Source organism: Geotrypetes seraphini, chromosome 6 (assembly GCF_902459505.1).
Source record: "Geotrypetes seraphini chromosome 6, aGeoSer1.1, whole genome shotgun sequence".
In the NCBI taxonomy this organism is placed as follows: domain Eukaryota; kingdom Metazoa; phylum Chordata; class Amphibia; order Gymnophiona; family Dermophiidae; genus Geotrypetes; species Geotrypetes seraphini.
The window spans coordinates 32,750,875-32,777,351 of NC_047089.1; the positions used below are offsets into that span (position 1 = coordinate 32,750,875).

A 26,477-nucleotide genomic window follows, 5' to 3' on the forward strand; every position below is an offset into this window, starting at 1 on the left:
CACTAACTAGTATATGGTGTGAACCTGCCGGTGCCGGGTTTTCCGGATGTCCACCGACCAGGGTTCAGTAACGACCGACTTAGACGCGTCTTCAAAGGAACTTGAAGATCCTGCTGGTTCTTATCAATATCAAACAACACAAATGTCAGGACCAGTAAAAGTTTGCAAAAGTATTTGAGTTCAATTTTATTGCCGTGATAGCGAACAGCTACAATGCAGGCTTTGCACTCAAACATAAACAAAAAAAACTGGGCTTACAAAACTTACAGCCCACACCTTTCTTGCAGGTAAGTTCAAAAATGACTATATGGGAGCCTTGCCCTGCTAGTTGCACAGTCCACAAAGGGCAAGCTAAGGCCACCAAAATCATACAGTCTTTACCCTGGTGCCTTACAATAGGTTTTTAAACACAGTTAGCTTGTACTGCCTAGGCCTGGGTTTTAGCCGGCCTTCTCCAACCAACTTAATAAATAGTTGGTGGGGGAGGGGAGTAGCTGAATCCACTAATTAATAGCTTGCCAAAAACTGGCCCCACAATCCCACCCTGAGGATCTTGTGTGGATTCTTCCCCACTACCACCCCTTTCTCCCGGGCAGCCACAAAGTCACCTCCAAACAGGGAGAAAAAACAAAAGTCCAAATGTTCAAACAAGAAAACACTTTCTTCACTGTCCTCAGCAATAAGGCACACCTGCAGCTGTGAACCTAGCACTGCTCACACTGCCTGCCCTTGCCTTGTGCTTCCAGACAGCCTTAAAAGAAAACCAGATTCAGCAGCCACCAAAACCCACAAAGAAAACAAACTTAGCTTTGGTCCATGAAGCTTTCTTCTGGTTCCAGGGAAGTGTCCATGAGTTCTAGGGTATCCTGGCTGGCTGGCTGGTTGGTCTCAGGGACAGAGGTAACATCTGCCATCTCAATATCCTGAATCTGAGAGGGTTCAGGAGCCCCGTTCCTTGAGTCTCCTACCTGGGCTGACCCAGGACAGACTGACTTGTTTCTCCTGAGTTCAGCCTCTAAAGCCCTGAGCTGGATACGCCCTAACCTGCAAGGGGGAGAGACAATCTGTTGCTTCTGCTGGGCTTTCTGATTAGCCCTAATTGGGTCCAGCAGTTGTGCCTTGGCTATGCTGTGAATCTGCCTCCTAGGCTGTTCTTTTTTTACAGGCACCTCCTGCTGCCCCTGGCTATTCCTACTCTCATCTTCCCCTCCCCAGGGTCCTGTAAACTGGTGGTTCAAGGGGAACTCAGGTCTTATCTGCTTGTTTGAGCTCAGCATGTCACTCTGGTTAGCCCTTATTAAGGTAAGTTTAGGGTTAGGCGCAGCCTTCCCTAGCACAAGCCAGGCTTTAGGGCTAGGGTTGTGACAATGGTTAGATTAGCTTTCAAATGTAATCCTTCGACTTCGAATTATTAAGAGTTCCTTTGCCTAAGCTGCAATAAAAAGAGGCCTCAGCAAATTTCTTAGTGCGTCCTTACATGGACGCACTAAGAAAATTTTATGTATACACATGCAGTCGAGGGTTTCAACAGAGCAAATGCCAACACTAATACACTACAGTCGAAGGGAGAATAAACCTCAGAGTGAGAACGTACCAATCACTGCTGTAAGTATAAAGGATGGAGAGAAAAGCCTCAGAATAACGTGGCAGTAATAATCACTCACAATATAATGCTGCCATAGTCACAATCATTGGTATAAAAAGACACCAACCCATTAACAACACAAAACCTTGCAGTGTAGAGACGATGCTCACAACTGAGGTAAAAGGTACACACGATGGTTAGACTTATCTGGTGTAGCTCTGTCACTCCGGGCTTCTATTCTTACAGACCACATTCAAAACTTCAGAAAGCTGCGCACAGGACAGTTCAGCTCCATGTAAAAACCTGACAAGAATTCTTGTTTCGCCAGTCAAACCGGCTGCTTCAGGGGAACGGCGTGGAGGAGGGGGAGGGGGCGGACCGCCCCTTTGGATCGGTACCGGGAGGTCACCCTGTATGGCAGCGATGAGCCCGGGTCCGATGGTCTGCATGAGCTCAACGAATTGAGCTTCCAGCATGGACCGTAGCGAAGCCGATAAGGAGGGATCCGCACCGAAAGGGGGTCCTCCTGCACGGTCATCGCGCTCCTTCGAGGTCGAGTGCTTCTGCTTAGTAGCTTTCGGCACTTTGATGACCACTGGTGGTACTGTGGAAGGAAGAGGTACCTGAACCGAGGAGACCGGGGCAGGCACCGACGTCGAGCTCGTGGATGTTGTCGGGATGAACGATGCCGGTTTCACCACACTCGATGCAGGAGGGGTCGATACCGGTTTCGCCCGAACCGGGGAGGTATCAGATGAAGTGGAGGCTGAAGGATCCTTAGCTGCGTCCATCTTGAACATCGATTCCCACAATAGGCAACGCCGTTTGAATGAGCGTGCCGTAAGGGTAGAGCAAGGCCTGCACGATTTCGGAATGTGGTCAGGACCCAAACACTGCAAACAGCGCCGGTGAGGGTCCGTGAGTGAAATCGCGCGTTGGCACTTGCTGCACTTTTTAAACCCGGTGATTGGCCGGGACATAGGCCGGAAAATCTCCGCCGCGAGGTCGAAGCCTGTGGGCCTGAGCCACGTGGCCGGCCCGTTCGACCCGCCGGAGGAAATAATCTTTTTTTTTTTTTTTTTTACTGAAAAAGAAATGTACTGTTAACTGTAATTAAAAGAAAGCGAAAACGCGGACGAGGAAGGCAAATTTAACTGAATTCAGCTAGCGCATGATGAAGTTGAACTTCTCAGCTCCGCGGAAAGAAAAGAACTGAGGAGACACGCCCGGATCTCCGGGCGGGAAGGCACCGGCGCATGCGCGGTGCGGGCATCTAGAAACTTTTAAGTTTCTACAAGCAACACGTGCTTGTGAGACGTCCGTACCGGGGCTCTGTCTGATGACATCACCCCCTACTAGTGAGAATACCTGCCTGCTTGTCCTGGGATAAAAAATATCACACAATGGTTAGTCCAAAGATAGGCCGTTGGGCCGTACCACCTACAAAATGAGCTGCACCAGATAAGTTTAACCATCTTGTACCTATTACCTCAGTTGTGAGCGTCCTCTCCACACTATAAGGTTTTGTGTTGTTAATGGGTTGGCAGCAGTATATTGTGAGTGATTATTATCGCCGCATTATTCTGAGGATTTTTTCTCCACCCTTTCCATTTGATTGGTGCGTTCTCACTCTGTGGTTTATTCTCCCTTCAACAGTAGTGTATTAGTGTTGACATTTAAAAAAAAAAAAATTGCCAATTGCTACCACCCATGGTACGGCCTAACAGCCTATCCATGCACTAACCAGTGCAGGAATATTCATTCCCTCAAAAAAATATGCTGTATTGTGTGGTTAGTGCACACACATTTGGCAGCAATCACAGGATGCCATTTAAGCTATGTTAGCGATGACACGGTGACAAAATTCATCCCCGTCCCCGCGGATAACCGTGGGAAACCATCTTCATGTCATTCTTTAAGGAGAGAGGAAAGAATCAGAGTATAATTGGGCACAACCACTGACCCGCAAGCTTTGCTTTGAAGAATGCTGGTGTAGAAGGACTGAGGTTGAAATAGACACTAGAAAATGATATGGGATTATATCCATGATTTCATATCCTGGTACCGCCGGTGAACATTTCAAGAGGTATGTGGGGGGACAGACAGGAGAGGGGGCATCCCTGGCAAGATGGCATCCAGAGTGGTCTGCCCCCTGCCCCCACAGGAGGCAATCCGGCTAAGTCCTGTGGTTGGTGGTGAGCTTGGCTTTTCAGTGCCAGGCTGTTTCTGGTGACTGGCATTGAATATCCAGGGGGCATTTTTGTCTGGCACTAACTTAACTGGCTAAGCCAATATTCAGCACTGGACAGTTAAGCTAATAGTGGTCATAGACAAGTCTGCTATTTACATGGCCCAATTTGGTCACTAAATATCGCTTGATATAACTGGTTAACTTTTAGCTGCTAACTGCGAATATTCAGTGGAGATAATCATTTATCCCATGTTTAATATTTGGGATTAGCAGATTAAACACTACTTAATTGGCCAGTGGTTGTTTCTGGCTGGTTAAATAGCTTTGAATATCAGGGAAGGGGGTAGGACAGGCAGTGTATAATCAGAAAAGGTACATGCAACTGATCTCAGCTTGGTAGGTGGGTATGATTTTATTTATAATTATATTTATAATTTTAATTTTTAGTATTGGAAAAACCACATTGATATACTGTCTTTATATAAGGTGGTATATTAAAAAATTCAATAATAATAATTATAGCATGCTTTGCAATCAACAAGCTGAAAGGTCTCAAGCACTTGGATGAAATTTTGCAAATATTCCATGAACACAGTACAGCTTAAGAGTGTTAGATGATATTATTGTTACAGGGAGAAACAATGAAAAATACCTGGGTTGGCTACTGTTGGAAACAGGATATTGGTCATGATGGACCTTCGCTCTCTTCCAATATGGCAACTCTTATGTACCTGCAAACTCTGCCTAATATATTAAAATGCTTGGAAGAATATGGCTTATGTACCAGTTAAAAAATACAAGATTTTCAGAGATTTAGTAGACTTATGTGTTACCGATGTGCAAGAGTTGCATACATCATCAAAAAAGACCTCGGCAGTTCTGGAAGAACCACAATTAAAATGCCTCGCAATGATTGATTGTTTTGAAGATGTCCTAATTACTGTGGTCTATTTATATCAAACCTAGCAATTGCATTAACTCACCAGCTTGCCGTAAGCTGAGTGAAAATGGAGCAGAACACAAACGGAACAAGCTTTCTGAATACTCTTCAACCCCCGTTTGGCGTCGCGGTGAATGGGAGGGAGTTGGTGGAGATGAAATCAGCGATGGAATTCATAAAAGCATGGGGTGAACACAGAAGATCTCTAATTAGAAAATGATTGGTTTACAATGAAGGACTAAGGCCGTTACTGGGCAGACTTGCGTGGTCTGTGTCCCATATTTGGTCTAGAATGGGTTGGGGAAGGCTTCAACAGAAACTCCAATATTTGGAAGACAGTGCTGAGTAGACTTTTACAGTCTGCATCCCTCAAATGACAAAATGGTGTCAGGTCAAAAGCGCGCCGGGACAAAGGCGCGCCCAGACAATTGAGCGCAGCACGGAGGCGCGTGCCGCTCTAAATTACTGTTTTTAGGGCTCCGACAGGGGGCGCGTGGGGGGGAAACCCCCCACTTTACTTAATAGACATCGCGCCTCGTTGTGGGGGCGTTGTAACCCCCCACATTTTACTGAAAACTTAACTTTTTCCCTGTTTTTAGGGAAAAAGTTAAGTTTACAGTAAAATGTGGAGGCTTAAAAGAGTTGGATAAACACCAGGGTTCCTCAAACGGCATGAAGATGAAATACAGGTTTAAAGGTAAATTCTATTACTGCATATATGTACTTCTGCAAGCTATCCCTGGACAATGGTGTAGTAAGTATGGGGGGAGGGCAGACTGCACCCGTCCTCCTCACCGCCCTCTGCCCCACTACCGTGCACGCACCGCCTTTCCCTTCCCCTGTACCTCTTTAACATTCCCGGCATGAGTAGCAGCTCTAACCTGCTGCTCACTTCAGTGGCAGCTCTTTCTCTGACATCACTTCCTGGACCCGTATCTAAGAAGTGGAAGAGCTGATGCTAGTGCGAGCAGAAGGTCAAAGCTGCAGTTCACACTGGAAACGTTAAAGAGGTATGGGGAAGGGGAGGGGATGGAGCGGATGGAGTGGAGAAAAGGGCAGTGGAAGGGCACCACCAGCCCGGGCGCCTCTCACCCTTGTTATGCCACTGTCCGTGGAGTCCATGACATCAGATTTGGGCAACTAAATTTGGGCATGCTCCTGAGAAACACACACAATTTAATTGAAAAATTAGTTCAGAACCATCAATAATTGGGTGCTAGCAACCAATTATTGATGTTAGTTGGCACTCATTAGAATTTGTGCTCACATCTGACTGCACACCATTCTATAAGGCAGCAAGCTTATCTTCCTTAGCATGTATCTGAAAAGGGGGTATAGTCTCAGGATGGGCATGGCCATGTCAGATGCATTCCAAAAGACTGCATGTGTAGTTATAGAATACTGGGTCAGTGTGTCCCAACTTGGGCGCCAGCATTTACACCAGGTCTCAGCAGGCAAAAGTCTGGCACCTAAAGTTTGGGCATGGGAATCAGTGCTAAGCATGATTCTACAAAGGGTACATGCACTATTCACAGACTCATGCACCCATTTTTGAGTGGCCCTATATGTGTACTATGGAAATTCATATGTGTACTATGGATTCAGTTCTATAAGGGGCAAATACAAAATATGCTAAGCACTATTGTATAAACAGTGCTGAAAGTTAGATGCCATTTATAGAATAACACTTATACTGGGATCTGTGACTCCAAGTTTCCAAGTTTATTTATACTTTGATATATCGACCATTGAAACATGTACCTGGTTGGTTTACAATGCTAAAAAATAAAAATTTAAAATAAAAGAAGATTGGGGTGAAGGTGAGGTTATGACGAAGACACTGACATAAAAAGATACGAGAGGAATTTGGGGCAGGGAAGATTAATAATTACATCATAAAATAAAAGTGAGGGGAGGGGAAAATCATCAAGGAAAGGGCGGTCACTTCTTAGAAGCGGTTCCCGTAAAAGTATTCTGCGATTAGAGAAATTAGGTGCTTATCTCCCTTACTCTATAAAAATGTGCGCAAATTGTAGGCATGCCCCTGAACCACCCTTGACCTTTCCCTGGCCATGCCCCCTTTTTTTGGAACCATATATAAATTTTACATACAGGCCCTGGTGACTAAATACGAGGGGCCGTTGAAACGTTCTTAGCCCAACCAAGAGAATGATGAGAAGCCATGAAACTTTCAAGTTATTCTACAGTTTTCTTGACACTTTTTGTTTCAGTGATATGAAATGAAACAAAAAGTGTCAAGAAACACGTGGAATAACTTGTAAGTTTCATGGCTCCACATCATTCTCTTCTTGGTTGAGCTGAGAACTTTTCAGTGGCTCCTCATATTGTGACGACATAATGCCTCATTCCACCAATGCCTAGGAGCCAACCTCATCAGTGATGTCACAATGGCTTGGTTTCACTATACTTGTGCCTATTTGCCAGCTGCATTTGCCTCATTGAAATGAAAAGTATCAAGTGTGGTTGGGCAGAGAACTTTTCAGTATATATATATTTATTTATTTCCTTAGTTCTTTAGCCCATCCTCCCAAAGAGCTCAGAATGGGTTATAGAAACATATTCATTGATAATTTCTTTTTGGGGTCCTTTATCAGCGCTAATTTGTTTGTTATTCAATTAAAGTGCATGTGAAAACTGGGTACAGGCCCAAATTTGCATGTGTAAGTCTTAGCCCCATATGTAGAAATTGATGGTAGATGCTTTTATTATTTTAGATTTTATTAACTGCCTTTTCATGAAGAGATTCATCCAAAGTAGTTTATAATTCAATGAATTATAATCGGGGTACTCAAGTATTTTCCCTCTCTGTCCAGGCAGGCTCACAGTCTAACTATGGAACCTGGGACAAGGGAGTGTTATGTGCTCAGAGTCACAAGAAATAGGCTGGGATCAAGCTCACAACCTCAGGGTGCTGAGGCAGCAGCTCTAACCACTAGGCCGCTCCACATCTAAAAAATAATACACAGGTGTGTTAATGTGTAACTGCAAGGGGGAGGACACGCGAGAGGAGCATTGGAGACATGTGAGCCTGTCTTCAAGTTTCAAGTTTATTAAAAATAATTTTAAACCGCTTACCGTATTTTCACGCATATAACGCGCGCGTTATACACGATTTTTACAAACCGTGCATAACCGTGCGTGTTATAGGTGTGAGCGCGTTTTACAACTTTTTTTTTTTCATTCCGATCCGGCATTCCCCCTGCGAACCGGCATCCTCCCCCCCGCTCGCGTCACCACCCCTCCCCCGCGATCCTACAACCCCCTCAGCACCGCAAAACATCTCTTACCTGATTGGGCACCGGCACCAGCACCAATGCACAGGACGTGCCAGTGCCAGTGCCCGAAGATCCTCCCAGATTGAGAATCTCGGAGAGAGCGAGACCAGAAATGGTCGGGTTGGGCCCATGTGCCTCAGGCCGCGCCCCCAGGTGGGACCTAAGGCTCCAGGGCCTATTCTGATTGGCCCACGCGCCTTAGGCCCCACCAGTAGGCAGAGCTTTAGGACGGATGGGCCAATCCGGCCTCATTCCTTCGTTGGCTGCCTGCCGGACAGGCGGGTTTGGCTCCCGTCTGTCCGGCCAACTACCAAAGGTACGGGGAAGGGGGGTGGGGGGGTCGTGGGGGTCGCCAGGGGGATCGCGGGTCGGCTGGGGGGCGGTCGGAGGTTCTTGGGGGGGGGCGGTCGTTGGGGGGGAGGGGGGTTTGCGTCGAGGGCAGGAGGGCCTGGGATCCCTCCTGCCCGTAATGTAGTGCGGGGTGGGGTTAGGGGGGTCGCCGTGGCCAGGAGGGTTTGGGCTCCCTTCTGGCCCGATATTGTCGGGAAGTCGGCGGTCCTTCGGGGTGGGGGTGCGAGTGGTCCTGCCGGGGGGGGGGGATGTATCGGACGTCGGGGAGTCGGCCGGGCAAGAGGGCTTGGGCTCCCTCTTGCTCCGATCGTGGATGCGGGTGCGGGTGGGAGCGCGTGCGAGCGGTCGTTCGGGGTGGGGGTGCGAGCGGTCCTGCTGGGGGGGTGAATCGGGCGTCGGGCGGGGTGGGAACTATGTTTTAAAACTTTTGTATACCGCGCTCAGGCATATAACGCGCGAGGGGTATGCGCGGTACGTAAAAACACGTATAACGCGCGCGTTATATCCGCGAAAATACGGTAATTCTATTCACATAAATGAGAATACTATAAGTCATGTGCAGATGAGCATTACATCTGCCCTGGCATATTAGCTTGTCCCCAGCTTTAGGTGTCAGGATTAACTTCTTAAACAAAATCTTAATGCACAGATGCAACAGAACTACCTCTACGCACCCAGTTATAGAATTCCGCCAAGAAGGGAGTGTGTGGCGCAGTAGTTAAAGCAACAGCCTCAGTACCCTGAAGTTGCGGGTTCAAATCCCTCGCTGCTCCTTGTGACCCTGGGCAAGTCAGGGGTCTCAAAGTCCCTACTTGAGGTCCGCAATCCAGTCGAGTTTTCAGGATTTCCCCAATGAATATGCACGAGATCTATGTGCATGCACTGCTTTCAATGCATATTCATTGGGGAAATCCTGAAAACCCGACTGGATTGCGGCCCTCAAGGAGGGACTTTGAGATCCCTGCCCCAGGTACACTAGATAGAGTTTGAGCCCACCGGGACAGATAGGGAAATTTGATAAAGTACCTGAAATGGTAGATAAATAATTATAAAAAATAAATACTCAAAGTAAACTTAACTTTCACACTTTAAAGAATTTATTTTAAAAATGTATATACCGCTTACAAAACAAAAGAGGCATAGAGGTGAGTAGACTGCACTGAGAGTCACTTAAAGCCTTAAAGAAAAAAATGGGAGGAGGAGGGTAGCCCACATGAAGTCACAGGTGCAATCCTGCCACCTTTCTGGAAAACTAGATGAACTATGTCGGGCTTTATCTGCCTTCATTTGCTAAGTTGCTATGATACTATGAAAAAAGTGACGAGAAAGGAATCTATAATATTCCTTTTTTCTGTAAACCAGAATGCCTCGGCCATTCCAGTAGCCTCTTTTAATATTCCATGGCTCATTAAATGGAATCCCCATGGAATACAGATGCTAAATTAAATTAAGGTTCTATACATAGCATCAAATCAGATTAATACCTATATGCAATAGAACAATGCTACAGAAGAACAGACCATAAATAACATCATTGCTACTTACTCATTGAGTATCAGGTCAGGAGCAAAGTATAGCATTTGACCGCTGACGTGCTTGTAAGACCTCCATCCCATAGCAAACACCATCAAACCCATCCATGAATACTGCAGGAGAGTTATTTGGTCATCAATGTGCAAATTACGAAATCCTGGGAGATAAAAAAAAAAAAAAAAAAAGGATTTCAGAAAGAATGAAAATGCCATGCCGTTCAGTGCAGAAGCAGTTGTAGTCCTGGAGAGAACAGAATTGCTTAAAATTTGTGGGTCAGTGTCACAAAAATTCAGATAGGTTTATTATAAACATTTTCAAGACCCAAGTCCCTTTACATCTGGAAGGACCTTTGTGATATTGATAAATGAAATGTAATAAACCAATGCATTGATACTCAGGGTGGTATTTATCAACGTGAGCTACCCTTAGGATGGTTATTTCACCACAAGTTGTGCTATTTTACCACAGAATTCCATTTTATGGAATGAAAACTGATGATAAAAGGGACAATAACCTGTCTTAATGGTAACCCATGTTGATAACTCCCTTACTCTTCAAGACAGCAGGTGTTTGGATGACAAGAAGATGCCAATACTGTTGTCCTACCCTGACAGTCCTACCCTGACAGACTGTACAAGGTTCCAAAATTTTGGGACCCGAACACAGAATAGACTAAAATCTTTAAGTAAATTAAGACCTTAGGTACCTATTGGTCAAATCTTCCCCTGGCTAGTAAGTCAGCATCAACCAACACAATAGATAAATCCAGACTTATCAGAACCCACACTCTTTATACATACGGAATCTGTGAACAGTGTGAGGGCCATAAGCTGTGGTCATTGCCCCTAAATGCATCGTAATTTATTTCTTTAGATTTTTATCCTGTCTTCCTAAAAGCTCAGAACGGGTTACAATAAGACATTCACAATGCAAGAAAGACATGAGGGGTACAGACAGGGCTATACAAAGGGAGTCTGGCCGCTGGACGTTTTTAGCAGAAGAGGAAAGTCTTCACAAGCTAACCTTGAGGGTAGGAGGTGCCCAGGGTGGTGATGCCTCCGGCCTCTTCTCTGCCCCCTACCACATACATGCCCCTTCCCTTCCCCATACCTCTTTAACTTCCCTGGCACGAGTAGCTTCTCCAACTTGCTACCCGCGCCAGCCTCAGCTTTTCCACTGATGTCACTTCCTGGTCGTGAAACCAGGAAGTCATGTCAGAGGGAGAGTCGAGGCTGGTGTGAGCAGCTGGTTGTTGCTGCTGCTCACATCGGAGAGAACTACAGTAGAGGTACGGGGGGGAGGAGGAAGTGAAGGCATGCACGTGGCGTGGAAGGGGTGGGAAGGAGTGGGAAAGCAGAGAGAAGAAGTGGCGGCTCCCCACCAAGACAGCGCTCAGGGTGGTTCGAATCTTGCCCCTCCCACCCCCACTGGCTCTAACACAGCTTGTAGTGTCTTAACATGGTGATATTTAGATCACCTAACAAAAAAAGAGGAAGATCCACAATGCACAAATTGGATATTTAGATCACCACAGGTTACATAATAAATAAACGCAAAACATATAAATGCATTTAAAGTAGTTCATTAATATGTTTATAAAAAAAAAAACCATAACATGACGCGGCATGCACTGGGTGCACATTGTAAGTCATATTATGGTCATAAAATCATGGTAAACCAACCCCAGCCATAAGTTTGGGTTACTGTACCATACCCGATGCAGGAACTGAGTCCAACACTGAGGGAGACGTTGATGCTGGTACTATCAGTACCGCAGGCATTGATTTATCATTGGAGGCTATGGCCACTCCTAAAAGCTTCTCGTGATGGATGCTTCGAGCTTTAAGAGAGCATTTCTATAAGGCAGAAAAGCGGGTATAAGGGTTCACTCAATGTTCTGGCCCTAGACACTGAATGCACCAGTTATGTGGATCAGTGATCAATATGGGCCAAGAGCACTTCTTGAACCCACTAAAAGACCTCGACATGAGAGGAAAAATCTCGGAGGCAAGGTCAAAAAACGCAATGATCGCAAAAAACGAGAGTGAAAGTAAGAAGAGGAAAAAACCCTTGAAGCTAAACGGCCTGAAGGACCAACTGAGAAAAAATTGTTAAATTTGATGAAAAATAGCCAAAGTAAAAAATAATAAAGAAAAACTGCTATTAAAAATAATAGGAAAAAAGAAAACGAGACGAAAAAGCTAAAGATAAAGTTGACGGTGAAGGCAACTCTTATGAACAGAGTCCAAATACAACTTCTTCGCTCCACAGAAAATGAAGAACCGAGGGACTGTGAGCTGACATCAGACAGGAAGGCACTTGTGCATGTGTGGGCAGTCTCGAAGCTTCGCAAAAGCTTAAAGTGACAGTACACTTTAGCACTACTGCACCAGGCTCTGTGGATGTCACCCACATGTGAGAATATGCCTGCTTGTCCTAGGATAAATAAAGGACCGCATCATAGATCACCTTAACGGACACAAACTGATGAGCACTAGCCAGCACGGCTTCAGCAAAGGAAGATCTTGCTTGACAAACTTGCTGCACTTCTTCGAGGGAGTAAATGGGCAGATAGACAAGGGTGACCCAGTCGACATCATCTATCTAGATTTTCAGAAGGCGTTCAACAAGGTTCCATATGAACGTCTACTTCAAAAAACTGCGAGCCATGGAATTGAGGGTGATTTACTCATGTGGATTAAAACTTGGTTGACGGATTGGAAACAGAGAGTGGGGGGTGAATGGACAATACTCGGACTGGAAAAGCATCATGAGTGAAGTGCCGCAGGGTTCGGTGCTCGGGCCTGTGCTCTTCAACATATTTATAAATGACCTAGAAATTGGCACGATGAGGTGATTAAATTTGCAGATGATACAAAGTTATTCAGAGTAGTGAGGACACAGAAGGATTGTGAAGACCTACAAAGAGACATAAATACGCTCGAAGAATAGGCTGCGAAATGGCAAATGAAGTTCAACGTGGATAAGTGTAAGGTGATGCATGTTGGTAATAAAAATCATATGTACGAATACAGGATGTTCGGTGCTATACGCGGAGAGAGGCCCCAGGAAAGAGACTTGGGAGTACTTGTAGACAAGACGCTGAAACCGTCCGCGCAATGTGCAGCAGCAGCGAAAAGGGCAAATCGAATGCTAGGAATGATTAAGAAGGGGATCACAAACAGATCTGAAAAGGTTATCATGCCATTATACTTGGCCATGGTATGCCCCCACCTGGAATACTGCGTCCAACACTGGTCACCGTACATGAGAAAGGACATAGTACTACTCGAAAGAGTCCAGAGAAACGTGATGAAAATGGTTAAGGGACTGGGGGGAGTTGTCGTACAACGAGAGGCTAGAGAAACTGGGCTTCTTCTCCCTTGGAAATAGAAGACTGAGAGGGGACATGATCGAAACATTCAAGATATTGAAGAGAATTGACTTAGTAGAGAAAGAGAGATTGTTCACCTTCTCCAAGGTGAAGAGAATGAGAGGGCACTCACTAAAGTTAGAAGGAAAACGATTCCGTACAAACGTAAGGAAGTTCTTCTTCACTCAGAGAGTGGTAGAAACCTGGAACGCTCTTCTGGAAGCTGTTATAGGAGAAAGCACCCTGCAGGGATTCAAGACAAGGTTGGATAAGTTCCTACTACAACAGAACATACGCAACTAAGGCTAGATTCAAATAGGGCACTGGTCTTTGACCTAAGGGCTGCCGCTTGAGCGGACTGCTGGGCACGATGGACCACTGGTCTGACCTAGCAGCGGCAAATCTTATGTTCTAAGATATAGTTTTTGATATGTTGAGTTTTGTGTCGAAACTATCTTTTTTCACTTTATGGATCTTTTGTGTTTAGCCCATGCATTTTTGAACTCCATCACCTCCTGAGGGAGGGCATTCCAGGCATCCATCACCCTCTCTGTGAAGAAGTATTTCCTGACATTTCTCCTAAGTCTACCACCCCACAACCTCATATTATGCTCTCTAGTTTTACTGCTTCTCCCTCTCTGAAATAGAATTGTTTGTAAATTAATATTCTTCAGGAATTTAAATGCCTATTTCATATCTCCTCTATCCCTTCTTTTCTCTAGGGTATGCATATTAAGGTATTCAAGCCTCTTCTCATATGTCTTTATTTATTTATTTAATTTTCTATTCGTTCTCCCAGGGAAGCTGAGAACAGTTTACATGAATTTATTCAGATACTCAAGCATTTTTTTCTCTCTGTCCTGGTGGGCTTACAATCTATCTAATGTACCTGGGACAATCGGGGGGGGGGGGGGGGGATTAAGTGACTTGCCCAGGGTCACAACCTCAGGGTGCTGAGGCTGTAGCTTTAACCACTACGCCACAATCTCCCCCTCTTGGTGCAATCATGATATCATTTTCGTCACCTTCCTCTGGACCACTTCAAGTCTTCTTATATCCTTAGCAAGGTATGACTTCCAGAACTCAGAACAGCATTCCAAGTGGCGTCTCACCAATGACTTGTACAAGGGTATCAACCTTTTTTTTCCTTCTAGCGATTCCTCTCTCTACGGCCACTGTTTTCTCACATTGTTTCGCAGCCATAAGATCCTCAGACACTATCATGCCAAGGTCCCGCTCCTTGTCTATGCATGTCAGCTTCTTACCCCCAAGCATATACAGCTCCTTTGGATTTTTACTCCCCAAGTGCATCACTCTGCACTTCTTCACTTTAAATTTTAACTGTCAGACATTAGACCATTCTTCCAATATTCACAGATCTCTTCTTAAGCTTTCCATACCCTCTGGCATGTTTACTCTGTTAAAAATCTTTGTGCCATCTGCAAAAAAGACACACTTTTCCTTCCAATCCTTCTGAAATATCACTCAAAATATATTGAACAGAATGGGCTCCAATCCCAATCCCTGAGGCACACCGCTACTCACCTTTCTTTCCTCTGAGCAAATTCCATTCACCACTACTCTATGTTGTCTACAACCTGATCAGCAAACATACGAAAATACGATTCCCAAATCCTAAAGGAATCAAATACAAAACTATTCACTCTACAAACTTTCCATACCTGGCAGCAAAATGGTGGAATCTTTTACCAGCACAATTAAGGACCCCCCCCCCCCCCCCAACCACCACCACCATAACTTTTGTAAAAGCCTAAAACCTATCTATTTGGAAAATACCTTACCACGCCCCCCCTCACCCCAATCAGGCTGTAATCATCAGAAACCACACGAGACACAAACCAGTTCTCCCATCACTCCACAAGCCAGGAAAGTGACACTCATACCAGAACCCAGATTACAACACCAGATATGGCCAATCTTCTCTCCAAACCATGTACCATAATATGCCCTTCAGAAACACAAACTAAGATATGTATGTCATGAACCCTAATGAAATAATGCGTGCAAATTCTGGACATGGCCAGGCTCTTCTAAATTGTAAATCGCATTGAATTCCTTCTGGGACATTTTAGAAAATCCATAAACGCTCATGTAATGTAATCGTCAGTGGTATGAAGGACATCAGCCCAATAGCACTTTCATTTCCCACGGGCAGTCCCTCAAGTCGTCATTGATCCAAATTCAATGTAACGATATTAATCTTTCACAAAAAAAATATATTAACATCTTTCAAAGTTAGACAGAGAGAAGCCCAGGCATGAATTCATGTTTCACTAAAAAGTTGTCTCAAGCATAAATCTCTTCTACACATGAGCACTTCGGCTGAAGAAAAGCAACTGAGCCTTGAAAGAAACTGAGGCTTGAAATGTATATATTTTGTGATAGAAAGCTTAATACGATTGCACTTAAATTGGATCAATGAGCACTTGAGCGACTGCCCATGGGAAAAGAAAGTGCTACCCCTCAAATTACATTATGCAGGAAATCGGTGCACGCATAACATAATTAACAGGCCTAATCAGCACTGATAATCAGCAACTAACACATCATAATTACATTAATTGGAAATTACGGGCACACCTTGATATGCACGCCGCCCAAAATATCATGCATCATTTCAAGTGTGCAAATCTGAAAAGGGAGTAGATCATGGGCGTTCTTTTAAGTTATGCACCTAAAAGTCCTCTTCCCTCAGTGCCCTGATCTCCTTCCATCGCTTCCAGTATCACCTATTTGCTGATGACTCCCAGAACTACCTCTCTACACCTGAAATTTCACCTAAAGTCCAAGAAAAAGTCTCCGCCTGTTTGGCTGACATTGCTGCCTGGATGACCTGCCGTCATCTGAAACTAAATATGTCCAAGCTGTTCCTCTTTCATCCTAAACCTTTGCTCCTCCTCTCCTTTCTCCATCTCGGTAAATAATACTGTCATTGTTCCAGTCTCTTCTGCTCGCAACCTTGCAGTCGTCTTCAATTCTGACCTCTCATTTCCTATGCACATCCAACAAGTTGCTAAGATCTGTTGCTTCTATCTCTTCAATATCACCAAAATTTGCCTCTTCCTCTCTGAGCACACCTAACTGGTCCCTTGTCCACGCTCTCGTAGCCTCAAGCTTAGGTTACTGCAATCTATTTCTAACTGGTCTCCCTCAGTGTCGCCTCTCTCCCTTGCAATCCGTGCGAAACTCTGCTGCACGACTCATCTTCTACCAACCTCACTACGCTCATGTCACCCCTCTCCTTAAGTCACTTCACTGGCTCCCTATCCGCTATTGCATACAGTTCAAGCTCTTATTGCTGGTCTACAAGTGTGTTCATTCTGTTGCCCCTCAATATCTCTCCTCACTTCTCTCTCCTTTTACACCTCCCAGAGAACTCCGTTCCTTAGATAAACCACTCTCAGCTTTACCCTTCTCCTCCACTGCCAATTCCAGACTTTGTTCCATTCAAAAGTTATTCAATAGAATGTGCTTGGCTGAGTCCCACTAAAAGTTCATAGTACCTCTCAATAATTTATTTTTAAAAATTCATTAGAAACATTAGAAAAATTTGATCTCCACTCCTGATGAAGGTGTCAAAACGGAGCTCTGTCGAGTGGTGATATAAATTGTTGAATGGCGGCATGAACTTCTAATGGGATTCAGCTATGTACTCCTTATGGATAAATTTTTCGATTAATTTTTCCAATGAACTTTCACTTTATTGATAAAACTTTTTGATGAATTTTTCTAATGTTTCTAATGAATTTTTTAAAAAATAAATTATTGAGAGGTACTATGAACTTTTAGTGGGACTCAGTCAAGCATATTCTATTGAATAACTTTTGAATGAATTTTTTATGTGAGAGACATTGCACTTTTGCATTTTGATGTATACTGTTGATTTGGAGAGTTTATCAAGTCTTTATTTTTCCTTTTCCAATTGGTTTGAATGTTTGTTTAAGACTTACACGGTGTTTTGCTTAATTGATTGCACAATATTGGACTAAATGATGTATGGGGCAGTTCTTGTTTAGACTTATTCTCTGATGCTGGCCATCTATGAGTTACTGCCCGGGCCTATAGTCCCTCTCCATATTATGAGATGGGCCCATACTGATGCCCATTATTTCAATTTTTCTTTAAGTCCAAACATTCTCACCAAAGGGAATAAGAGTATTAGCCAATTGTGGTTTGGATTAACTTTACTTGAATATTTTAGCTAATTCATCATGGATTCACGCAACAGCAAAGAGTTTGGATTCGGATCCTTCAGGGCAAGATCTGTAAGCATTTAACTTGTCAAGTCAGAATTTTTGAAAATAAGGTATACTATGTGTACAGCCTCTGAATGAAATTCAATCAAGTCTTGGGCCTCTGAAATCCGATCGCTTCCCCTGGCTGTTATAAACTGAAGATCCTCATAAACGATGCTAGAACAAGAGGTTACCTGGCAGTGCTTTCGACCATTTCACTACACACAGGAGCTGCCTCTCACAGAGCTGGTTTAAAATGGTCAGCAATGCATTAGGGGTATCCGGCTGTGAATTGTCATAACCTGCGTAGACCACCTCTGGCTCAATGCTCTGTAAAATGCTGATCAACTGGGGGATAAACTGCAGTTCATGAGCTGGAGTAAGGGACAACCGTGGGGTCAGAGCACAGCTGTCGGCTGGAATGCTGACAGGAGGCTGGAGCATGCACGAATCCATTTCTTGCACCATTTTCACTCTGCTGAACTTTTTAAACTTCCGACCTGGAGGGAAGAGAAAACAGTTTTAGTTATATTTTGGTACGCTGTGCAGTGCCTCGAGCAAATCTCTTCAGAAAAGCAGTTAAGTAATCCTAATAAATAAATAACAGTTGAAGAGTCTAATAGCACTGGACCCATGATGCTGTTCGCTCCCATTGCTGAATGGAGTGGAAGAATTGCCTACTGGTTAGGGCCCTTGGATGACAACCAGAGAACCCAATTTCAATTCCAGCTGCTACTTCTTGTATCTTGGGCGGGCCATTTAACCCTTGAGGCATTCCATAAAGTGGCACCTTAATGTAGGTGTGACAAAGAAGTGACCTTAGTGTCAATTCTATAATGCCATTAAGGAGTATCTAATCTATTTTAGAATTGCAGTACAAATAGGGTTGCCAGATTTTACTATAGTAAAATCTGGACCCCTAGACCTGCCCCCAGACCCTAACAAGTTCCACTCATCCACCCCCACCCATGTTATGCCCAAGTCTTGCCCCCAATCGCGCCCTAGCCCCGCCTCCCCACTGCCTGATCTCGTCAGGCAGGAGAAAATCTGTGCGTGTGCGGATATCCTCCTGCCCGACGTGATTTAGAGAACGCTTTTCAAAACCCGGACAAAGTGCTGGGTTTGGAAAAGCCGTCCGGACTCCTCCCCCCCCCCTCGGACATGTCCTCGAAAAGGAGGACGTGTCCTGGGAAATCTGGACGTCTGGTAAGCCTAAGGACAAAGATGCTTTGGTGTGCTGAAACTTAGGCATGACAGCTTACGCCAGGTCAAAGAAAGGGGTGTCAGGTTAAAAGCGCGCTGGGACAAAGGCGCGCCCAGACATTTGAGCGCAGCGCAGAGGCACGCGCCGCAGAAAATTACTGTTTTTAGGGCTCCGACAGGGGGGCGTGGGGGGGGAACACCCCCACTTTAATTAATAGAGATCGCGCCGCGTTGTGGGGGGTTTGAGGGGTTGTAACCCCCCACATTTTACTGAAAACTTCACTTTTTCCCTGTTTTTAGGGAAAAAGTTAAGTTTACAGTAAAATGTGGACAGTTACAACCCCCCAAACCCCCCCATAACGCCGGCGCGATCTCTATTAAGTAAACTGGGGGGGGGGGGCTCCCCAACAAAACCCCCCCGTCGGAGCCCCTAAAAACTGTAATTTTCTTCAGCGCGCGCCTCCGTCTTGCGCTCTGTTGTCGGCGCGCGCCTTTTGTCTTTCGTGGGGTTGTCTATGAACCGAAGAAAGGCATAGATTCACAAATCCACTATAAGCTAATAGACCTTCACCACACTAATCTTTAAAGTGTGGCCACTGTGACGTGCTGGATCAGCTAATCTATCGGAACACATTTTAGATAACGGATTGTACACTGCGGTACAGTTCAAAGAGATCATGAACCCCTGATGCAGGCCATTTGCTGTAACATAGTCTGTGTCGGGTTCATTTGGCATTCTCGTATGTGTTATCCATTAAAGATCTGCTGGTTTCTTGCTATTTATTCGACCACTGTTCCTTTCGACATTGCAGGGAAAACATAACTCTGCAATACACTTCTCCCTCCGTATTCGCTGCGATAGGGGATTAACAGAACCGCAAATACAGAAAGATCGCGAATAACTTTTTCATAGGTTATTCGCTGTTTTCGATTAAAAACTATCGTGAATATGGTGAAACCGCGAATGACATGGTGGGAGACCTGGCCTGTTCCTGAAGGAGAGGCAAAACACGGTGAAGAAGGTGCTTGGAATCGGCGATTTTTTCTGTAAACGCTTGGAATCAGCGATTTCTCTATGCAAGCTGATGTAATTTGGGGGGGGGAGGGAGGAGCCAGCAAGCTAAAAAAAGTGAATAATCGATACCGCAATTGCTGAAACCGCGAATACGGAGGGAGAAGTGTACATACTATTCTATAAGGTGTCTGCATTGCCAGGTGGCATGCCCATGACATACCCACTGGTATAGCCCATTTGCTGTTACAAGCCATGCAACTAGTGTACCAGTTTTATAGAACAGTGCCTATCACATACATGAATATATGTTAATTTGTGATATTATTCAAGCACATAAGTACGCCTATTCTATAACTTGGTGCATAAATTTAGGAAGTTTTGATAGAATTGCTTTTCACAACTGTAAGCTAATATACCTCACCTTGAGCTGCTGCTGCAAAAGGTGTGAGCTAAGTCCAGATACCGAAGAAATGGGTTAAAGCATTTTGCAGTATTTTGCCTGTTTGCACTTGCTAACCCGAGCATTAATGAGCATCACCATGCTGTGCGCCCCCCGCCCCACTCTTCCTCCCCTCACTTGGGCGCCCTCTCACTCTTCCCTGCCACTTGAGCGCCCCCTGTATACCTCTTGAAATGTTCACCGGCGCAAGCAATCTTCCACTTGCTGCTCACATTGGCGTCGGCTCCCTTCTGACGTCACTTCCTGGCCGCGGAACCAGGATGTGACGTCAGAAGGGAGCCAAGGCAGGTACGAGCAGCGGGTGGAAGGTGATGCTCAGTAATGCTCAGGATAGCAAGTGCAAACAGGCAAAACACTGCAAAATGCTCGACCCTATAAATGGTACCTAAAACTTAGGCACTGAGTAGTTTGGCACTTAGGTGCACTCTATAGAATCATGCCTAGCCACGCCTAAAGTAGACTTAGGCATCGATAGGCACCTACATGACAAACACACCCACGATCTGCCCTTAATCATGCCTACTTTCTGCGAGGCGCTTTGGACTAGGTGCCTACCTCAAAGTGGTAGGCATCTACCGAGTTAGACGCCTGCCATCCAATTAAGTGCAATTTACGTCAATTATATTGGTGCCGATTAAGCCTTGGAACTCGGATCTTTTGTGTAGGCTTAGAATGTCCCTGTGTCCCAGATTCTTCTTTTTCACTAGCCCTTGCTTATTATGCCTCTCCTTTCATTGGCTTAACTTGACACTAAGATGGGTAGGGGTAGAAGGGGTGAGGCCAATGGCCAAAGCATTCACCTCCATTGACACAACTGGGAAGGGTAGTCCCTTACTGGTGATGCAGCTGTCATTTGGGCTGTACAGAAACGGCTACATTCCACGCCGCTACCACTGCTTTAATGGGAGCAACAGTAGTGTAGAGAGGAAGGAGAATGAGAAAGAAAGTGTGTGAGAGAGGAGGGTTTCATAGAAAGAGAGAGATTCTACTCTTCAAAATTCAGTTTAGAACCCAGTTTTGAAAATAGTGTTTAATCTTCCTGACCTCTGAATAGGGATTGGTGTTGAAGGATTTATGGGAATGTGGTGGGTTTTGGGGTTTGGTTGTTTTTTTCTAAGATTGGATTCTTTTCTATCATATTTTGGGTATTCTTTTTAAGTTTAATATTAGGTCATTTTAATTTGATTGTAAACCGCTGTGATCTATTTTACTAGCTATGCGGTATAACAAATCTTTTCATACATATAGGGCTCCTTTTACTAAGGTGCGCTAGCGTTTTTAGTGCACGCCAAAGATTAGTGCTCGCTAACCACGCGCTAAACGAAAAATACTAACGCAAGCTCTATGGAGGTGTTAGTGTTTAGCACGCGCGCTAAAACCGCTAGCGCACCTTAGTAAAAGGAGCCCATAAATATGCTGTGAACTACTGAGTTCTCATCACTGGGTTTGTCAGATCTGCTTAAAAGCCGTGTGTTTCCTTCAAATTTCATCAATATCTGCCAGATGAACCCCAACAGCTTTACCTAGCTGATCCAAGTAAAACCTGAAATATCTGTCAAATGTAAACTACATAAAATCCACCTAGTTCACATTCAGCTGCAAATTGCTCACATAGATCTATATTGGACAAGTCAAATATTCAACATGCATCAACTGAAGTAAATAAAGGCTACTGCGTGTTAGTTGCAAGACTTGCTCGAGTCTAATCTGGGTATTTTACAGAGGCAAAAGTCATACTTGGATATTTTGATCTGTTGTCACTAATGATAGCTTCTACTAACAAGCAGAGAAAAATGTTGGTCTGATGGTCTATCAAATTCAAAACCTCCTTAAGTGCCATTCTCCTTCTTGGGACCCGAGTAGTTTGCAGGGTCATTCTAATCATATTTTACTTTGAAACTTTTTAAAGTCAAATTTCATATCCACAAACTTAGCAAACAGAAAACAAGTACAATACAATTCAATGTTAAATATGAAATCACCTCTCCCTCTTCTCCCTCTCCCCAATCCCCCCAAAAAAACCCTAACTAGGGTTACCAAGGGCTCCTTTTACTAAAGTGCATTAGCGTTTTTAGCGCGCGCTATTCCGTGCGTTAATGCCCTAACGCAGCTTCGTAAAAGGAGCCCCAAATGGCTCCAGAAGAAGGGGGACGGACTGAGGCATCTGGGTTTTACTTCCATTGAAAGCAATGGAAATAAAACTCGGATGACTCAATCCGTCCTCCTTTTTCTGGCGCCATATGGTAGCTCTATCTAACCCTTCAGAAAAACACTAAAAGGTCTACTATCATCTTCAGCTTAGTTTCTTATGTCTTCCGGTGACTACAGTAAAGAAACAGATAGAAAGATGTGGGGGATTAATTACTGGAAAACAAAATACTGCTAGGCCCTTGTTCCAATCAAATTATAAAGTATTTACCAGGCCATGGTGCGCCCTCACCTGGAATACTGCGTCCAGCATTGGTCGACATACATGAAGAAGGACACGGTACTACTTGAAAGGGTCCAGAGAAGACTAAAATGGTTAAGGGGATGGAGGAGTTGCCGTACAGTGAGATTGGAGAAGCTGGGCCTCTTCTCCCTTGAAAAGAGGAGACTGCGAGGGGACATGATCGAAACATTCAAAATACTGAAGGGAATAGACTTAATAGAGAAAGACAGACTGTTCACCCTCTCCAAGGTAGGGAGAACGAGAGGACACTCTCTAAAGTTGAAAGGGGATATAGATTCTGTACAAACGTAAGGAAGTTCTTCTTCACTCAGAGAGTGGTATTAAACTGGAACGCTCTTCCGGAGTCTGTTATAGGGGAAAACACCCTCCAGGGTTTCAAGACAAAGTTGGACAAGTTCATGCTAAACTGGTGAGACTGGACTCATTTGGAGCACTGGTCTTGACCTTGGGGCCGCCGCGTGAATGGACTGCTGGACAGGATGGACCATTGGTCTGACCCAGCAGCGGCAATTCTTATGTTCTTAGACCTCTCCCATTCAGTGTCATATGTAACTATTCTAAACTATCAGAAAGCATTTTCTACATTTAGGAAAAGGGAATGGGGTCGGGACTTGTATATCGCCTTTTTGTAGTTTTACAACCACACTCAAAGCGGTTTACATACATATGCTTCAAGCATCTTCCTTATCTGTCCTGGTGGGCTCACAATCTATCTAATGTACTTGGGGCAGCAGAGGATTGACTTGCCCAGGGTCACAGGGAGCAGCACAGGGTTTGAACCCACACTCTCCGGGTGCTAAGGCTATAACTCTAACCACTGTACTTCACTCTCCTCCCATGAGCCTCCCACGCAAAGAGCTGAAGCAATTGATTCCACTCTGATCAGATTTATAGCTAGATTTTATTTTTCTGCCTGGTCTTGCTCCTCTTTGTTCATTTTGCAGTCTATTACTGGTGTTAACATCTCTGGGTCCCTTGAATACAATAGAGGATTTTCTGTCAATATTGGGGTCTTGGACTAGATTATTATTATTGACCGTAATTCCATTTGTTAGGCTCAAATGTTTATGTACTGTATATTTACAGTGCCACAACTGTACATTCATTGGTGTCATACCTGCTCCTATTTGTATATCTTTTATTTGTTCTATGAAAACCAATAAAAATATTGAACACACAAAAAAAACATTTCTGGGACCTTCACTAGTCCTCCGCATTGTATCTGTACCTTAGCGGTCCTGTCCTTCCATAAAAAGCCTAATGCATACATCGCTCAGTATTTCTTATAGGATTTTGGAATGCTGCATTTGTACTATTATAATAAATTTTACTGCATATAATTCTTTATAGTTCATGGGATTTCTACAAAAAATGTTATATAATCCCACTTGGATCTGCGAGACTTTTCCTATGAAATGAATGCCATGGCTTGTAAGAAGAATCAGATTCTCTACCTATCCCCGCCCTATAATCTTGTGAAATAAACATGTGGTGAAAAGGTCAGCTATGCATTATCCCGGCCAGAATACCATGGTTAACTATGAAACGAGGTCACTATGCTCTCATGAATCTGCTTCTGTAAAGGGAACAAGTCATAAACACCTTGATTTTCAAGGAAAATAACATCATGTGCCTGAAGCAGCTTTGCATCTACAGCTAACCTTGTTGCAAGAGTGTATTTTGCTTTGTTGTGTAAGACTCAGCTTCAAAGTCACAAAAGTACAGCATAGAGGTTCTTAGTTCGCTTCAAGTGGAAATTGAAAGTGCTATTTTTTTTTACCGTGGCCTTTCCAGGTTCAAGCTTGGGAGTCTGAATTTTAATTATGGGGGGCGGGTCTTATTAGTAAGTACATCTTATGATGACTGGTCTTTCCTGTTTTTATTTTTCATTTTTCAATTTTAGGCATATTGGGCCTGATTCTATAAATAGCACTCCTCTTTTATAAATAAATGTTAGTCACACTTTATAGAATCATGCCTAGTGGCACCTAAAGTGGACTTCAGCATTGCTAGGCGTCTTAATCTTAGGTGTACCATATTTATGCCAGGGTTCTCTTATCAGGCGCCTACAGTAAAACACGCTCATGATCTGCTCCTAGCCATATCTGCTTCCTGGTACTCACCTTGACTAGATGCCTACCTCAAAGGGGTAGACACTAGAGAATGACAAGGTGACAAAATTCATCACCGTTACCATCCCCACAGATAACCCCCCCACCACTGTTACCGTCCCCACAGATAACCATGGGAAACCATCTCGATGTCATTCTTCAAGGAGAGAAGGAAGAATTATGGCTGCGCATGAGCGGGGATCGCACATTTGCGATCCCTGCTCACAAATGGAGGTGTTCCTCCTATCGCCCCCATTTGAATACGACTGATTGGTGAATCAGTTGGACCTGCCCGAATAGGAAATGGATTGTTCTGATTCAGGCAGATTAGTGAATCTAGCCCCAAGTTAAGAACCTACCATCCAATTAAGCGCAACTTACATCAATTATGAAGTGCTAATTTTTAATTATCAATGCTGATTAAGCCTTTGAATAATTAACAAAACCATAGCGCATTTTTTTAGTGCTAGCCCTGGCAGTAACAGCTCCAACGCTCATAGAATTCCTATGAGGGTCAGAGCTGTTACCGTAAAAACCATGTTACGCTTTTGTAAAAAGGGGGGGGGGGTAAGTTAGATGCCTAGAACTGCTAGGCACTGTGTTCTAGATGCCTAATATATTTATAAACGACCTGGAAATTGGTACGACAAGCAAGGTGATTAAATTTGCAGACGATACGAAGTTATTCAGAGTAGTGAAGACACAGAAGGATTGCGAAGACCTGCAACATGACAAACACGCTTGAGAAATGGGCTGCGACATGGAAAATGAGGTTTAACGTGGATAAGTGTAAGGTGATGCATGTCGGTAACAAAAATCTTATACACGAGTACAGGATGTCCAGTGCAGTACTCGAAGAGACCCCCCAAGAAAGAGACTTGGGAGTACTGGTCAACAAGTTGATGAAGCCGTCTACGGAATGCGCAGCGGCGGCAAAAAGGGTGAACAGAATGCTAGGAATGATTAAGAAGGGAATCACAAACAGATCAGAGAAGGTTATCATGCCACTGTACCGGGCCATGGTACGCCCCCATCTGCAATACTGCATCCAGCACTGGTCGCCATACTTTAAGAAGGACACAGTACTACTTGAAAGGGTCCAGAGAAGAGCGACCAAAATGGTTAAAGGGCTGGAGGAGTTGTCGTACAGTGAGAGATTAGACAAACTGTGCCTCTTCTCCCTTGAAAAGAGGAGACTGAGAGGGGATAATGAAGAAAATAGACTTAGTAGATAAAGGCAGGTTGTTCACCCTCTCCAAGGTAGGGAGAACAAGAGGACATTCTCTAAAGTTAAAAGGGGATAGATTCCGTACAAACGTAAGGAAGTTCTTCTTCACCCAGAGAGTGGTGGAAAACTGGGGAAAATACCCTCCAGGGATTCAAGACAGAGTTAGGTAAGTTCCTGCTAAACCAGAACATACGTAGGTGAGGCTAGATTCAGTTAGAGCACTGGTCTTTGACCTAAGGGCCACCGCATGATGAACCACTGGTCTGACCCAGCAGCGGCAATTCTTATGTTCTTATGATTTATATAATCAGGGCCACTGTGAACTGCTTTGATATTATTGTAATGTAAAGTGGCATAACTAAATTTAAAAACTATAACCATCAATGTGACTAGTAATAAGGATTTACTGCACCTTTCCATTATCAGACAATTAGTTTCAAAATAGCATTGATTGGGTCTGAAGATGAGGTGAACGTATATTTT

The 26,477-nt window shown here is 44.3% G+C and overlaps 1 protein-coding gene across 3 annotated transcripts in view; it reads right to left on the bottom strand.

Moving 5' to 3' along the window:
* The window catches only part of PGR (progesterone receptor), a 154,656-nt gene that overhangs the window by 47,045 nt on the left and 81,134 nt on the right, over window positions 1-26,477 (bottom strand). For all 3 annotated transcript variants that reach the window (XM_033950226.1, XM_033950224.1, XM_033950225.1), the window contains exons 4-5: window positions 17,720-18,025; window positions 9,909-10,053 (exon numbers count right to left, since the gene is read on the bottom strand). In XM_033950226.1, coding sequence (XP_033806117.1) covers window positions 9,909-10,053; window positions 17,720-18,025 — 451 coding nt within the window. The remainder of the gene's footprint in view (window positions 1-9,908; window positions 10,054-17,719; window positions 18,026-26,477) is intronic.